The sequence below is a fragment of the Sceloporus occidentalis genome, unplaced genomic scaffold (assembly GCF_023333645.1).
Source record: "Sceloporus occidentalis isolate IW3139 unplaced genomic scaffold, rSceOcc1.0.p SCAF_3, whole genome shotgun sequence".
Classification (NCBI taxonomy): Eukaryota; Metazoa; Chordata; class Lepidosauria; order Squamata; family Phrynosomatidae; genus Sceloporus; species Sceloporus occidentalis.
In genome coordinates this window covers 191,642,204-191,658,855 of record NW_028316983.1, presented here as the reverse complement: position 1 = coordinate 191,658,855, position 16,652 = coordinate 191,642,204, and the positions used below count along the sequence as shown (strand labels likewise).

The 16,652-nt window shown below is 43.9% G+C and overlaps 1 protein-coding gene across 1 annotated transcript in view; it reads left to right on the top strand.

Moving 5' to 3' along the window:
• The window catches only part of CDH2 (cadherin 2), a 187,513-nt gene that overhangs the window by 149,751 nt on the left and 21,110 nt on the right, over positions 1-16,652 (top strand). Inside the window, exons 9-10 of the mRNA XM_089517220.1 lie at positions 6,705-6,890; positions 16,360-16,616. Of these exons, the coding sequence (XP_089373346.1) occupies positions 6,705-6,890; positions 16,360-16,616 (443 nt within the window). The remainder of the gene's footprint in view (positions 1-6,704; positions 6,891-16,359; positions 16,617-16,652) is intronic.

Below are 16,652 nucleotides of genomic sequence, written 5' to 3'. Positions count from 1 at the left end.
TAAGGAGAGTAGGAAGATCGACGGCTTAGCGAAAAAGTTTTATGCCTCCGCTGCACTGGACATAAAAATTGCCAACTACGCAGCATGTATGGGGGCATATGTCCAACTCCTTATGGAGAAGATGGACCCAATCATCAGTGAGCTTCCTGATGATAAGAAGAGGATCATGTCTGCCATCCGGAACGAGGTCCATTCGGTGGGAGGTCAGCAGATAATTTCAGCTAGACACTCAACTGATTGCTCTTCCAAGATCCTCTCTGGATCGGTAGCTCTTCGCCGTTATGCCTGGCTGCGCTCGTTGGACCTGACCCCCCAGGCCAAAGCAGCCATAGAGGACTGCCGTTCGATAACTCCGGCTTGTTTAATAAAGAGACAGACGAAAAGCTGAGCTTCCGATACAGGATGAAGACAGCTGCCAAGAAACATGGCATGTCAGCCTCCACCTCCAGACCAGCCAAACAACGCTACAGTGGCCAACGGAGCTGGTTCCACCATGGCCAGCAACGCTTCCACCATCCCGAACACCCAGGCGGGTGTTCAAGGTCTCCCCCCCAGCAAGACCGTCGCCAGCAGCCTCAGAACCGCTACCAGCAAGGTTATAAAAAGAAGGACGCTAGGGGCAAAAAGAGATTTTGAAGCCTTTCTGCGCACTTCGTCATCCATCACAACAGACTCCTGGGCTCTCAACATAGTTCGAAGGGGTTATGCCCTAGAGTTTTCTGAGCTCCCTACCACCGGAGCTATCATTACCACCGTCCCCTCAAACACCCTTCTCGACGAAGTGCGCTCCCTCTTGGACAAGGGCGCTATCTAGTCTGTACACCCTTCCCAGGCCCGATACTGCTTCTTCTCTAAATATTTTATTGTCCCGAAAAAACCTGAGGGCCTTAGGCCGATTTTGGACTTGCGTGCCCTAAACTCCTTCATAGTTTACAGACGCTTCAGGATGGTAACTCTTGCTTCTATTCTGCCGCTCTTGCAGAAGGACACCTGGTTTGTGACGCTGGAGCTGAAGGACGCCTATTTTCACATTGCGATACGAAACGATCATCGCAGATTCCTCACCTTCACCGTTGGACCAGACTTCTTTCAGTACAAGGTTCTTCCATTCGGTCTGTCTTCAGCACCGAGGGTCTTCACAAAGTGTATGGCTCCTGTCGTCGCTTATCTTCGTCAGCAGGGAATCGTAGTCTTCCCTTACTTGGACGACTGGTTGTTCACCGCACTGTCGAGAGAGTCCCTCCAGCACCAGATGGACTTTGCCCAAGACCTACTGGCATCATTGGGACTTCGCGTCAACCTCGAAAAATCGCATTTGACTCCATCCAGGCAGATCGATTTTATAGGCACACTACTGGACTCAGAGTCAGCCAAAGCTTACCTTCCACGGTCCAGATTTCAAACCCTGTCGCTCGCTATACGAGCTTGCCTTCGGTACAGACATCTACCAGCCCGTGTGGTACAGGTAGCAATGGGACATTTAGCCTCCACAACCTTTGTTACACTCTGGGCAAGACTGCGTCTCAGACCTGTACAGTCTTGGTTTCTATCCGCCTTCGACCCGGTGAAGGACCATCCAGACAAGATTCTCACCATCCCAAGAAAGGTCCAAACCTCGCTGAGATGGTGGCTCCAGCCAGACAACGTCTGCTCCGGCATGCCCTTTACTCCTCCTCAACCAGAGATAACTCTGACAACAGATGCATCTCTACAAGGATGGGGAGCCCACGCATTGGGCTTCACCGTCAAGGACAAATGGACTCACACGGAGTCAAACCTACACATCAATTCATTGGAAATGATGGCGGTGGAGAAAGCTCTGAAGGCCTTTCAGACTCTTCTCACCGGCAAGGTGGTCCTCCTTTTAACGGACAATACCACAACCATGTATTACCTCAACAAACAAGGAGGTACAAGGTCAAGGACACTGCTGAACATCACGCTCCGGATCTGGGATTGGTGCATACAACACAGCATCCTGTTTCAGTGCATCCACCTCCCAGGGGACGAAAACGACCTCGCGGATCAGCTCAGCAGATCCCGGACGACATGTCACGAATGGAGGCTTCACCCAGAAGTAGCCTCTCTCCTCTTCCACCGTTGGGGCCCTCCGTCAGTGGATCTATTCGCCTCCCCCACCAATGCCCAACTGGACAGGTTCTGCTCACGGGTTCGTGGAGCAGGCTCCCTCGGCAACGCCTTCCAATTCCAGTGGACAAACGAACTGTTTTATGCGTTTCCCCCATTTCCACTAATCACCAGGGTACTGACAAAGATGTGTACAGACTTCACGGACGCGATCCTGATCACCCCATGGTGGCCCAGACAACCGTGGTTTGCCCCTCTCCTTCAGAGCTCACGGGACGATTATCTCCGGCTGGACTACCAACCAGACCTACTCTCACTGTACAGTGGCCGGGTCCTCCATCCTAGTATGCAATCGCTGACGATTATCTCCGGCTGGACTAGAGACCAGACCTACTCTCACTGTACAGTGGCCGGGTCCTCCATCCTAGTATGCAATCGCTGGTGGCATGGAGGATTCGGCGTTAACCTCTTTCCCCCCTGATGTCTCTAAGGTCCTCCGAGCGGCCCAGAAACCGTCCACCCAGAGGGCCTACCGCTACAAATGGGACAAATATGTTGCATTTCTTAACCAAAGGAATGTTTTATTGTCTCAGGTATCTATTACCAATATATTGGAATTTCTAATGTCTTTGTCAGACTTGGGCCTGTCACTCAGCTCCATCAAACGATACCTTGTGGCCATTTCGTCCCATTATGTCTCTGAGGATAAACCGTCTCTGTTTAGAGACCCGTTTGTTAAGCGATTCTTGAAAGGTTTAAATAATTTACACCCCCTTTCCTCCATGCCACCTCCAGCATGGAGCCTGGACCTAGTACTGTCCAGACTGGCACACAAACCCTTTGAACCCATGGCCACTGCTGACTTAAGATTAGTAACTTGGAAGACAGCATTCTTGGTGGCCATCACATCCGCTCGCCGAGCTGGTGAGCTATGTGCCTTGAGGGTCGACCAGCCCTACCTTAGATTTCATAAAGACAAGGTGGTTCTCAGGACAGACATTTCTTTCCTTCCCAAAGTAGTGTCAGCCTTCCATACCAACCAGGATATTGTGTTGCCTACCCTTGCCCCGAACCCAACTTCTGAGGAAGAACGTCGGATTCATGCCTTAGATGTCAGAAGGGCGTTAGCCTTCTATTTAGACAGAACCTCCAGTTCACGATCCACCAACAGGCTTTTTGTCTGTTACTTGAACCCGAAAAAAGGCCTGCCCGTTTCTCCTCAGAGGTTCTCTAAATGGATAATGAATGTAATTCACCTCTGTTATGAACTCTCAGGTAGACCCTGTCCCGAATGGGTTCGGGCTCATACAACTAGGGCGGTAGCGGCATCCTCTGCCTTCTTGATGGGGATCCCTTTGGAAGAAATTTGCAAGGCAGCTATATGGTCCCAGCCCTTGACATTTGTCAGGCATTACAGGCTGGATGCCAGGGCTAGACAGGATGCAGCCTTTGGGAGGGCAGTGTTGTTATCTGGTTTGCATTAAGGTTTCTCAGGTTACACCTTTGACAAATGCACCACTTGCGTTGTTGCTGATGTTGTTCTAATAAATTTTTATTGTTTGACACTCCCGCCTCCATTGACTCAAGCTTGCTAGTCTAACCCATTCATGTGATTCGCAGAGACCACGAAGAAGAAGGACAGGTTGCTCACCTGTAACTGTGTTTCTTCGAGTGGTCATCTGCGAATTCACACAAACCCACCCGTCCTTCCCCTCAGTGTCTGCTCCATTGACAACGCTTGTTGCAGCGCTGTTTGTGGCTCATTCGGAACTGAAGAGGAGCGGGCCACCAGGGGCCTTATATACGGGATGGGCAGGGCTACCGCCAAAAAGTTGCAATAAGCTGCAGAAAGTTACATGACTTTCTGCCCAGAGACTCTGGAAGTTTCCGAGTTTGCTGCGCATGCGCAGAAATAACCCATTTGTGTGAATTTGCAGATGACCACTCGAAGAAACACAGTTACAGGTGAGCAACCTGTCCTTTCCTATTAACAGGAACTTTGCGTTAATAGGAAATGGCTGTTCTGTGGACAATTCAAAGACGGTAGAGGCGAGGGGACACTTCACTGACATTTCAGAAGTGTGGCTGACTTTCACACCCTCACACTTCAGGGATGTTTTACAGGTGCTTTACCAGCACTTAACCCACAATAAGTGCCAGTGTGAAAATCTTCAGAGACTTTGAGCAATGTTGGCAGAAGTCTCAGAGCACTTCTGGCCAGGGCTATTTGAAGGTCTATTCTGTGGCAGTCCAGTCAGCAAAGAAAAAAATTTTTGTTGCCACCATTACATCCACAAGAAGCCAACTACAGAGTTTTGAGTGGTCAGAGGTGTATTACACACAGATCCTCAAGTAGAAAATGCAAACCACTCAATGGTCCACTGTGAAGAATTTGCTTGTACTCTGCAGATAAAATTGCTTAGATCTGCTCCCATTTGGATGCTGTAATTGATATAGATCCAAATGGATGTAACTGGCTCCTGTTGCCTGAGGATGTGGACAGGTTCCTTGGAGAGGGAGAGCCACCACATGCACTTCCCTTTCCTGACACATTAAACAGGCCAGAGTGGGACTGGCTGACTGGGTGAAAGGGGTGGCCATTGCCTTCTTACAACAAAGTAGAGTTTCAGCTTGCCTAAGGAAGCAGTTGTGAGCCATTTGTTGAAAAAGCCATCCCTAAATCTCTCTATAATGGATAATTATCAGCCAGTGTCCAATATACCATTTTTGAGTAAAATATTGGAGTTTGTGGTGACCTCCTAGCTCCTGGATGAAATGGATTATCTAGTTCCATTTCAGTCTCGTTTCAAGCCTTTCTTTGGAGCAGAGACAGGTTCGGTTGTCCTGGTGGACGACCTACTCAGGGAAGTGGACAGGGGGAGTATGTTCCTGTTGGTTTTGTTGGACTTCTCACTTACTTTCCGTACCATCTACTATGGTATCTTTCTGGGCCACCTCAGTGGGATGGGACTTGGAGGGATAGTTTTACAGTGGCTCTATTATTTTCTGGAGGGGGGGGGGGAACCAGAAGGTGGTGCTTTGATGGAAGACCACCTTTTCACTCCCTGGTCATTGACTTATGGGGTTCCTCAGGGTTATATTTTGTTCCCCCATGCTATTTAATATATACATGAAATTTCTGGGAGAAAGCAATACACAGATAACTCACAACTGTACTACTCCTTTCCGCCTCAATCCAAGGAGGCTGTCTTGGTCCTAAACCAGTGTCTGTCATCAGTAATGGACAATGAGGGCAAACATATTGAAGTTTAATCCACACAAGACACAGATGCTCCTGGTCTGTCAAAAGGCAGACCAGGGATGATGATGATGATGATGATGATGATGATGATGATGATGATGATGATGATGATGATGATGATTTATTTATATAGCGCTGTAGATTTGCACAGCACTGTAAATACAATAAAATAGAAACGAGTAAACCTGCCCATGGTGTACAATCTAAGAAATAATAGCTGAATACATATAAATAATACATGTACAGTACAGGAAAGGGTTCAATAAAACAGGCAACAAATTAAAATAGCAAATAGTAGTCATGGAATGCCTGGGAACACTTTTCTGAACAGGATGGTGTTCAACTCAGTTTTCAAACTAGTTAAACAAGTGATGAGCCGTGTCCATGGGGGAAGGAGATTCCAGGAGTGAGGGGCAGCAAGTGAAAAGGGATGAATCTGGGATGGGGCAGAGAAAATCCTGGGCTGAGACAGCAGATCTTGACTGCCAGAACGGAGGACACAAGCGGGAAGGTGAGGAGAAAGAAGGTCTGATAAAAAAGAAGGGGCCAGCCTATGGAGGGCTTTAAAAGTCAACAACAGGAGCTTATACTGAATACGAGATTCAGCCTATGTTAGATGGGATTACTCTCCCCATGAAAACACAGGTTCACAGTTTGGATGTACTCCTGGACTCATCTTTGAACCTGGAGTCCTGATTTCTGGAGTGGCTAGGAATGTTTTTGCATATTTAGAAATTTCCACTGGCCCAAAGGGCTGCAGCCAAACTGTTAACTGTGGCAGATTACAGAGACCGTATTGTGCCTCTGTTAAAACTTATAAAGCCCTATATGGCTCAGGCCCAGGCTATCTTACACACCTCGCTGTATGTGCCTGCCTTGGCCAAGAGATCATCAGGAGAGATCCTTCTCTCAGTTCCACCATCACTGCAAGCACATTTGATGGGGACACAAGAGAGGGACTTCTCAGTGGCTGCTCCTAGAATTCTGGAACTCCCTTCCCAGGGAGGACAGAATGGCACCTCCCTGATGTCCTTCCATCAGCTGTCTAAAACCTTTTTATTCCAACAGGCTTTTAAAACAGAATTTGTTTAAAGAATAGGCTTTGAAAGGCTGCATTGTTTTAAACTCAATTGTTTTTAAATAGCTTTTAATCTTTTTTTAAATTACATGTTATTCCTTTAGCATGAGGTTTGAATTGTTTTTAATGCTATGAATAATTTAATTCTGTTTTAATGTTCACTTTTTGTATGTTTCAATTTGTATTGTTCCCAGTTCTGTCCTAATTTTGGGAGGAAAGTAGGATACATGATGATGATGATGATGATGATGATGATGATGTATCTTATGATTTCAGTTCTATGGTGAAGTCCCTGAAAACAGAGTTGATGTGATAGTAGCTAATCTGACAGTGACTGATAAGGATCAGCCCCATACGCTTGCCTGGAATGCAATGTATCGAATGACTAGTGGGGATCCTACAGGCCGGTTTACCATTCTAACTGATCCAAACAGCAATGATGGGTTGGTAACTGTTGTGAAGGTAAGTGATAATACAATTTGCCAAATTAAGTAGAAGCAGATAAATGGTAGTGAACTGAATATTAAAAGGCTCCTGCTGTTAAATCCAAAAGACAGATTAGGGGCAGATATTAGAATATATGTATATCCTACCTCTTTTGAAAGGGTGACATTCATCTTTTAGAAGCTTCCCTACATGTTCTCGTAGTGCCATTCTAGATTATACAGTTTTTAAGAACCTGGATAGACTGTTCAAAGGAGTGTATTATCCATTTCTGTTTTCAGGAGATCAGAACTTTTTAAGCAGCTCCAGTCTTCACTCCCAGCATGAAAAGTTCTTTAGGTGATGGTTACTGTCACTGTTCCCCAAAGAAGTGGAAGTACAAGAAATATAACATAATTTCTTCTTTCTTTCTTTGGAATAGGAACAGGCAGCCTTTTGAGTTTCACAGAGTTATTGCTCAATAAAAATTTCACCCTGAATTTTGTTTAACTTAATAACTTCTATACTCCATACCTCATCTTAAATCCAGTGAAAGATGTTTAGCTCATTTCAAGGAGATATTTTAGCATTGTTTCTTGCACAAATATCACAGACACATATACCAAAAGTCCAGCAGTTCATTGTATCTCATCATCTTTGATCTTTTGCACTAGCAACTGACCTGGACAGTACTGTTCAATCTGGTATCCTCCAGGTGTATTGGACTACAATCCCAGAACTCTTGGACATTTAATATGTTGGCTGAGGTTTTTAAAAGGAGCAGTCCAAGGAAACCTGGAGGTCACCCAAATTGAAGAAACCTAGATTAATATCTGTATAAGAAGGTGCCATTTATAAGAGGTTGATATGGGCAAGATCCTGAACTGCGGGGGGGGGGGGAGTATAGAACTGATAGGTCTCTAGACTTTTCTGGCCTTGTTGTTCTGTCATGTCACAGAATTTTACATTTACCTGAAGTCAGTTTAATACTCAGTTATGCTAGTTTGCAATAGAGCTTTTTCTTAAAAACCAGATCTTTCTCCTTGACATATAAATTAAATGGTAGGGACATGATTTTAAAAACAAAATTAAAAACATGAATGATAGTGGCTGGACATAACCTCCTGCATGATGCTACCCCACAGTAGTCCCATCTCTTCCCACAAACATTTCCTCCTATTTGAGCTCATTTCCACTATTAAGAAAGTGTGAAAAGGTAAGGAAGTACCCATGCCTGCTGGTGTGTTTCCCTGCCCCTACAATTAGCTCCCAACAATTTTATGACTGGGACAAAACTGGTTTTAAACACAAAGGCCTGTTCACATATACCTAAAGTCTTAAGTGGAGCTTCTACTGTCTGTAGTTAGCCTTGATTACTGCATTGTTAGTTATTATTATTATTATTATTATTATTATTATTATTAAACTTTATTTCTAAAGCGCTGTTATATAGTTATATAAATAAAGTCTCTGTACCTAAAGGCAGTAGGCAAATCACAGCAGCACTATTGCTTTTCAGCAGCCTTTTATGGGGAGGGGGGGTAAGGATGCATCCCATGCATGTATGGGTATGATGGGCAAGAAGCCGTCTGTGTTGTCCTAAAGAAAAATGTTTGCAGCGTGAAGTCTGTTGCATATGTCATCAACATCCCAGTTTGGTAGATTTTCAACATCTGAGATATTATGAACATTCTTATAATTTTCAATGTACTTGGATTACCTCTCTGAATAAATTTCCAAACTACCAAAATCAATGGGAAATCAAGACTTTTCACTAGAATGTGAGCTTTGACATAGGAGAGAAAAGCAGTTATTCTACATGTTTCTAGATTCTAGAATTATAGTTTCCAAAGGTACCAATTGTATAAAATTCTGCCAGTCAGAAGCACATGATGATGTGCTTTGTATTCATACACAAATGATCCATTCACAGTTACAACTAGAATGCTCTGAAATGGAAAACAAAACAGAGATGCTGAAATTAAACCATACCTCTATAAAGACAAGTCAATTAAGGCCTCGAGAGTATAATCTACTTGAAGCAGTGCAGTTTGTTTCAAATTAAATTCTTTATTTTAAAACTGTCAGAATTGAGGCAAAAAAGGTAAAAATGGGTAAATAAATTGAATGTGGTAGAAACTCCCAAGAGAAACACTAAACCCTATTAGTTCTAATCCAGTTTAATGACTCCTGAAGGAGTTGCATTGTATTTGGTAGGCAATCCTTCACCAGTCTCCATGAAAAAGGTGTCTGATTTTAGCAGCATAAAGTGGTGCAGAGGGGAAAATTTTCAGCAATTCTGCCTAAAGAGCTTAGTTTTGATCTAAAAGGAATGTTATAGAAAGCACCCTCAACTACACCAGAATCCTCAACAAAACAAAGAAGGATATCTGGGGTTGCTGTGAAAACTCCTTTTGGCATTTTTCCATAATTTCATCAAAATAAGAGATTGTTCAGATAGTCATAGAATCGTAGAGTTGGAAGAGACCACAAGGGCCATCCAGTCCAACCCCTGCCGTGCAGGAACTCTCAATCAAAGCATACCTGACAGATGGCCATCCAGCCTCTGTTTAAGACCTCCAAGGAAGGAGACTCCACTACATTCTGAGGGAGTATGTTCCACTGTCTAACAGCCCTTACTATCAGGAAGTTCCTCCTAATGTTGAGGTGGAATCTCTTTTCCTGTAGCTTGCATCCATTGTTTTGGGTCCTGTTCTCTGGAGCAGCAGAAATCAAGCTTGCTCCCTCCTCAATATGACATCCCCTCAGATATTTAAACAGGGCTATCATATCACCTCTTAACCTACTCTTCTCCAGGCTAAACATCCCCAGCTCCCTAAGTCGTTCTTCATAGGGCATGGTTTCCAGACCCTTCACCATTTTAGTCGCCCTCTTTTGGACATTCTCCAGTTTCTCAACATTCCTTTTGAATTGTGGTGCCCAAGTCATGGCCAGAGGGACACGTTGCAACCATCAACTTGATCTTCATTGACAGAGCTGGTGAAACAGAAGTCCATCTGGAAGGGAGGGGCATCCCAGCCAGAGAAGAAGAGAGAACAAGGGAGGGCTGGCAATGTTACTACTTTGAGGGCATTAAACAGACGTTTGGCTATGGAGCCCGATTGTTTTAACGCTGGCTAATGCGGAGAGTCTCTACCCAAAGATTCTACCGTGTGAACTGATTTGCTTCTTGTCTATCCCTTTCTTACCTCTGTTTCACAATTGTGACAAGCAGGATGGGAGGATGGCCTTGAAGGCCACTGTGCAGCGCAGAGTCCAGCCCTTCACTGTTTGTGTATGTCTCCTGCTGCAGGGGATTCAAAGGTGGATTCTCATAAATGTACATACACCCGTATTGCTAAATAAACATAACTGAAAGAAAGAAAGAAAGAAAGAAAGAAAGAAAAGAATTGTGGTGCCCAGAACTGGACACAGTATTCCAGGCAGGGCCTGACCAAAGCAGAATAGAGTGGTACTATTACTTCCCTTGATCTAGACACAATACTTCTATTGATGCAGCCTAAAATTGCATTGGCCTTTTTAGCTGCCGCATCGCACTGTTGACTCATGTTCAACTTGTGGTCTACTTGGACTCCTAGATCCCTTTCACATGAAGTTTCCTTAAACCAGGTGTACCCCATCCTGTATCTATACATTTTGTTTTTCTGCCCACTATATGCAGTACCTTACATTTTTTTGTGTGTTGAATATCTTTTTGTTAGCTTGAGCTCAGCTTTCCAGTTTATTCAGGTCATTTTGAATTTTGATCCTGTCCTCTGTGGTGTTAGCTACTCCTCCTAATTTTGTGTCATCTGCAAATTTGATAAGTATGCCCCTAAATCTGTCATCCAAGTCATTCATAAAGTCATTGATAAAGATGTTGAATAGCACTGGGCCCAGGACAGAACCCTGTGGCACCCCACTGGTCACTTCTCTCCAGGATGAAACGGAACCATTGTTGAGCACCCTTTGTGTACGGCTGGACAACCAAGTACAAATCCATGTAACAGTTGCCTTGTCTAACCCACATTTTACAAGCTTGTTTGCAAGAATGTCATGAGGAACCATGTCAAAGGCCTTACTGAAATCAAGATATGCTGTATCCACAGCATTCTCTTCATCTACCAAGCTTGTAATTTTATCAAAAAAAGAAATCAGATTTTCCTGGCATGACCTGTTTCTCTGAAACCCGTGTTGACTTTTTGGGTTTATGGCATTGCCTTCTAGATGGTCACAGACTCTCTGTTTAATTATCTTCTCTAGAAGATGTCAGATTGACTGGACAATAATTGTTGGGATCCTCTTTTTCCCCCTTCTTGAAGATGGGGACAATGTTTGCCCTCCTCCAGTCTGCTGGGACTTCTGTTTTCCAGGAGTTCTCAGAGATTATTGCCAATGGCTCTGATATTACATCTGCCAGTTCTTTTAATACTTTTGGATGTAGTTCATCAAGTCCTGGAGACTTATATTCATTTAGATTAACAAAATATTCCTGTACTATCTCTTTACTTAATCTGTGCTGAATTTCCCCTATTCGGTCCTCTGCTCCATTATCCTCAGGTTAAGCACCCTTTGCCTTTTCTGAGAACACTGAGGCAAAGAAGGTGTTGAGTAATTCTGCCTTTTCTCTGTCTTCTGTTAGCGTTTTGCCATCTTCTCCATGGAGTGGCCCTACCATTTCCTTCTTCTTCGTTTTGCTGCAGACATATCCAAAAAAAGCCCTTTTTATTGTTCTTAACCTCTGTAGCAAGCCTGTGTGTTAGCTTTTCTGACTTTACACCTACACATGCTCGCTATTTCATTGAATTCCGTTTTGATGATCTCCCCTTTTTTACATTTCTTATACATGTTCCGTTTAAAACTTAGCTCAGTTGAAAGTTCCTTAGTCATCCATCCTGGTTTCTTGAAACATCTCCCATTTTTCTTTCTCACTGGAACTGTGTGAAATTGTGCCTTCAGTATCTCACTTTTGAGAAACTCCCACCTGTCCTGAACTTCCTTCTCCTTTAGTATTCCTGACCACGGGATCACCCTCAATTATTCTCTAAGTTTACTGAAATCAGTTCTCCTAATGTCTAGAATGCGTGTCTGACTATGTCTGGCTTCTCCTTTCCACTGTATAACAAATTCCAGGAGAACATGGTCACTTCCACCTAATGATCCCACCACTTGCACCCCATTAACCAAATCATCCCTGTTGGTTAAAATCAGATCTAAAATAGTTGCCTCTTCCACCTTTTGGACGATAAAATTGTCTTTGAGGCAAGTGAGGAATTTGCTAGACCTTGAGGATTTGGCTGAGTTTGACTTCCAGCAAATATCAGGATAGTTGAAGTCCCCCATCTCTCCTTTCTGAGTGTATAGTCATCTGTTCTAGAAATGCATCATCCAATTCCTCCGTCTGACTCGGGGGTCTGTAGTAGACTCCCACAATAATATCCCTGTTGTTTCCCTCCCCTTTAATTTTTATCCAGATGCTCTCCACCTGGCTTCCAGGATAAATGTCCTGGATCTCTTCACTGGTGTAAATTTCCCTGACATATAATGCTATTCCTCTTCCTTTATTATTTGGCCTATTTCTCTTGAAAAGGTTATACCCCTCTATTCCTACATTCCAATCATGAGACTCATCCCACCAGGTTTCAGTTATGCCTATTATATCATATTGGCTTTGTTGTTCTAGGAGTTCAAGTTCAGCTTGCTTATTTCCCATACTCTATGCATTAGTATAGAGACATTTAAGACCATGTGTTCCCTTTACTTGCTGCCTGTGCAAACATTTTTCCTCTCACTGTTGGGTCCTTGCATTGTTTGTCTTGTTCGCCCTATGACAGTTTGGCTATTTTCTCCATCCCTTTTGCCTTCCAGAATACTGTCTCCCTCCCCCACATAACTCAGTTTAAAGCCCTCCTGACCAAATTCTTGAGACTATTGGCAAAAATATTTCTGCTATCTGGCATGAGATGCAACCCATCCCTTGCCAGCGGTGCTTCTTCATGGAACCTCAGTCCATGATCCAAGAATCCAAATCATTCTTGGTGGCACCATCTACAGAACCAGTTGTTTACATCCACTATTTTTTTTTCTCTTTCTGGACCATGCCCTTCGACTGGGAGAAGAGATGAGCATCTGCGCATCTATCTTTTTCAACTTCCTACCCAAAGCCTCATAACCCCTTATGATATTCTGAAGGCTGTGCCTTGCAGTGTAATTGGTTTCTACATGAACCAAAAGAAAGGGATAATGGTCAGTTTTGTCAGCCTCTCTGTCACATCATGGATCTTTTCCCCAGGGAGACAGCACACCTCCCGAGACATCTTGTCAGGCCCACAAACCACTGGTTCAGTACCTCTCAGCAAGGAGTCCCCCACCACGACCACACACCTCCTCCAAGGCTTAGTAGCAGCTGTTCCCTTTGGTGGTACTCCCAGAGTCCCCTGCTCTGTCCCTGAAGTCTGTCCATGCTGCTCTTCCTCATCATCTCTGATAACAGATAGGTTCAAATTGATTCTGTAGCTGCAAACTCCCAGAACGTTTCCTGGTTTCCCTACTTCTGTGTGCTTTCCTCCAACCATCTACTTCTGTAGTATGTGAAGTGACCTCCTCCTCCTCCTCAGCAATGTCCTCTGCGTGTTTCGCATCCAGGACCATCTGGTCCATACTGGTCAGGAAAACCACTTGCTCCCTATGATGCTGAAGTGTACCTACCTGGGCCTCCAGCTGCTGTACTTTCACTTCTGAGAGGGCCACCAACTTGTACTTAGTGCAGGCGAAGTTCCCCACATCTCTAGGCAAGAATACAAACATCCCACAAGTGTTGCAGATAACTGCAGCAGGGCCTTCAGTGTTCATACTGAAAAGTCTTAAGGAGGCACTGAACAAGACTATGAGCTTCCCCTGCTAAACAGCAGTGTAAAGAACCCCTGTGGGCCTGGCCTTTGTCCCCAAACTCTATTAAAGACCTCAATCAACTGGGACTCTAGTTATATACAGTGCTCCTGGCTACTAGCTCCTTCCAGAGGCAAGTCTCTGACTCACTTCCTCTGAGCAAAGGTTCTCACAAGCCTCTTAAGGAAAAAAGGGAAAAGAAAATGTGGAAAATTAAAGGAGAATCCCTCCAACAATGTTCCCAGGTCAGCTTCTCCTCTCTTCTCCAAAACCTCCTTGACTATATAAGAAAAATTAAAAATTTGCACGCTGTTAGGGTTTGGCTACCAGTCCTGAAAAATAGCAAGATAAAGACTCAACAAATGCAAATAATAAATCTCCCAGGGTCAGGGATTTCCCAACAGACAATGAGCACTAATCAAGCAGACACTCGTCCTCTTTTGCATAGCCTCCCACCCTGAGGCCTGCCATTAGCAACAGAAAAATACACATGCAAATCACTCCTGCCTCTCCAGGTCACACAATATATATACCCAAGTCCTTTCCAGGCAAGCATTCTTTGAAGATGCCAGCCACAGATGCTGCGAAACGTCAGGGAGAAACTCTTCTAGAACATGGCCACATAGCCCGAAAAACCCACAAAAAACTATGGATGCCGGCCATGAAAGCCTTTGATTTCACAAACTCAGGAGCAATTGGAATCTGATCAACTACTCAAGCACAGGCTGGTTCACTGTGAATTACAAAAGCAAGTAGGGCCTACTTATTAGGGTGTTTCCCTGAATCTGGGATAAAGAAGGCATTCTCCTAAAAGGGCTTTATAAGTTAAGGAAAGTTTTATAGGTTAGACAGAAAAGCTTACAATTATACAGTAAGACCCCTTTATCTGCAGTTTCCATTTCTGTGGTTTCACTTACCCATTCTCCAAAAATATCGCAGTAATTTATTTACAGTTGTTGCCATAGTATCTAAACAACTTAAGCTCCCTTAGAACAGGTGGGTGCATGAGAACTCAGCTTCTGTGCTGCCGCAAAGGAGGTCAGCTTAGGCTACATTCAGGCCCAAGACACAGCCAGAAAATGGTGCCAGACAAAATAGTGGTGACCAAGATTACCAAGACACTCAGCCCAGCAGTGTCCTTTCCCCCACCCTCACCTGCCTTCCTTCCCCAATACAAAACTAACTCCTAAATAAATACATTTTTTCAATCACCAAATTTTTCCTTTTTCCTTCTTCACTACTGCCTGGCATTAGTGCATGGAGAGCCTTCCTGCCACCTAATAATCCCAGTGGCTCCTGTGAGAAGGGGATCTCAGCCACCACTATCACCACCACCACCCCTTTCTTAACATTGACCTTTGTCACCCATGTACAAATGGTCCCTTATCTTTCTTCTTGCAGACTATATATACTGTACTGTATATATGGGGTTCTGTACTGTCTGTGGATTGAAGGCATACATAGGAGGTCATGGAACATATCCACCATGGATAAGGGGCTCTTAATGTGGTGTTCTACATTTCTCTTCAGTTGTTATCTTTTGTTGCTTTTTTTAAAAAAAATTACATTTTAAAGCCAATGGCGTTTCCATCGTCTTCAGCAATGGTGCGTCAACAGTAGAAAAGCTGTGGCTGATTCTTGGGAGCGTCTTCCTAGAATTCCTAGAGACAGTATCTTTCTGTAGTGCCTCTTGGAGGGAATTTACCCCCCCTCTGATCAAAATCAGATCACTGGGAACTTTCTGGATGAGAATTCTAAATTCCCCTCTCTAAACTGTTAGATTTCAGGATTCCATAGGATGGAACCATGGCAGTTAATGTGTAATAATAGCACTACAATTCTGTAGGGTGAATGAGCCCAAGGTCAGTGGGAATGGTTCTCGATAAAACCAAGCCAATTTTCTAGGGAAGTAGGAGCCCCCAGAAAGTCCAAGCACACAAAGACTGTAATAATCAACCATAGTCTCCTGCACAGTGCACATAGCTTTAAATAATAATTCCCTAAAGATACCAGCTACATCAAGAAACTCTGGATTTCTTCTTACATTAAAAGCAAAGGAGATTGCCCCAGCTAGACTAGGAAAAGCTATGATGTTCACTTTCTCTCATCATTTTTTTTTTAAAAAGAACCCATCATTTTCTTTGTCCTCTGAATAAGATTACAAAATGAACTGAAACAAAATTAACCCCACCTGCACTGTCCACATTTAATAGGTACAACTATTCCTAGTTAGCAGAGGATCATGTTGCACCTGCTTGCCTTATCAGAATTAAAGATGAGGAGCCTCATGGCGGGGGAGGGAGTGCTAAATTTAATTCAAGACTTACATGGTTGACTACACAGGATTAAGAGTGAAGCACTCAATAGTTCTGGTCATATATCCACTAATATATCAGATTGGTTTCCCAAGTTCTTCTCCATCCCAAAGATGGAGAATATGTGAATTTGGATAAATTCATATGAAAACCTCATGGGGATAACATTCTCACTCCATTCCAAATCCCATTACATTTGCTATACAGGAAGGTATTGTGCTTAAAATGTTGTGTGTGTTGGGGGAGGTGGAATCTGTAGACCTTGACTAATGCAGCTAACATATTTCTCATTTTCTTTCTACTAGCCTATTGATTTTGAGACCAATAGGATGTTTGTACTGACAGTAGCTGCAGAAAACCAAGTGCCTTTGACAAAAGGAATTCAGCACCCTCCTCAGTCAACAGCAACTGTATCCATTACAGTTATTGATGTGAATGAGAGCCCAATTTTTGTCCCAGTCACAAAGCTTGTGCGTCAAGAGGAAGGACTGCCATCTGGTAATGTCTTAACATCTTTCACTGCTCAGGATCCAGATCGTTACATGCAGCACACCACACTGAGGTAGAGGATGATGATGAACTTTATTTATATTCCACC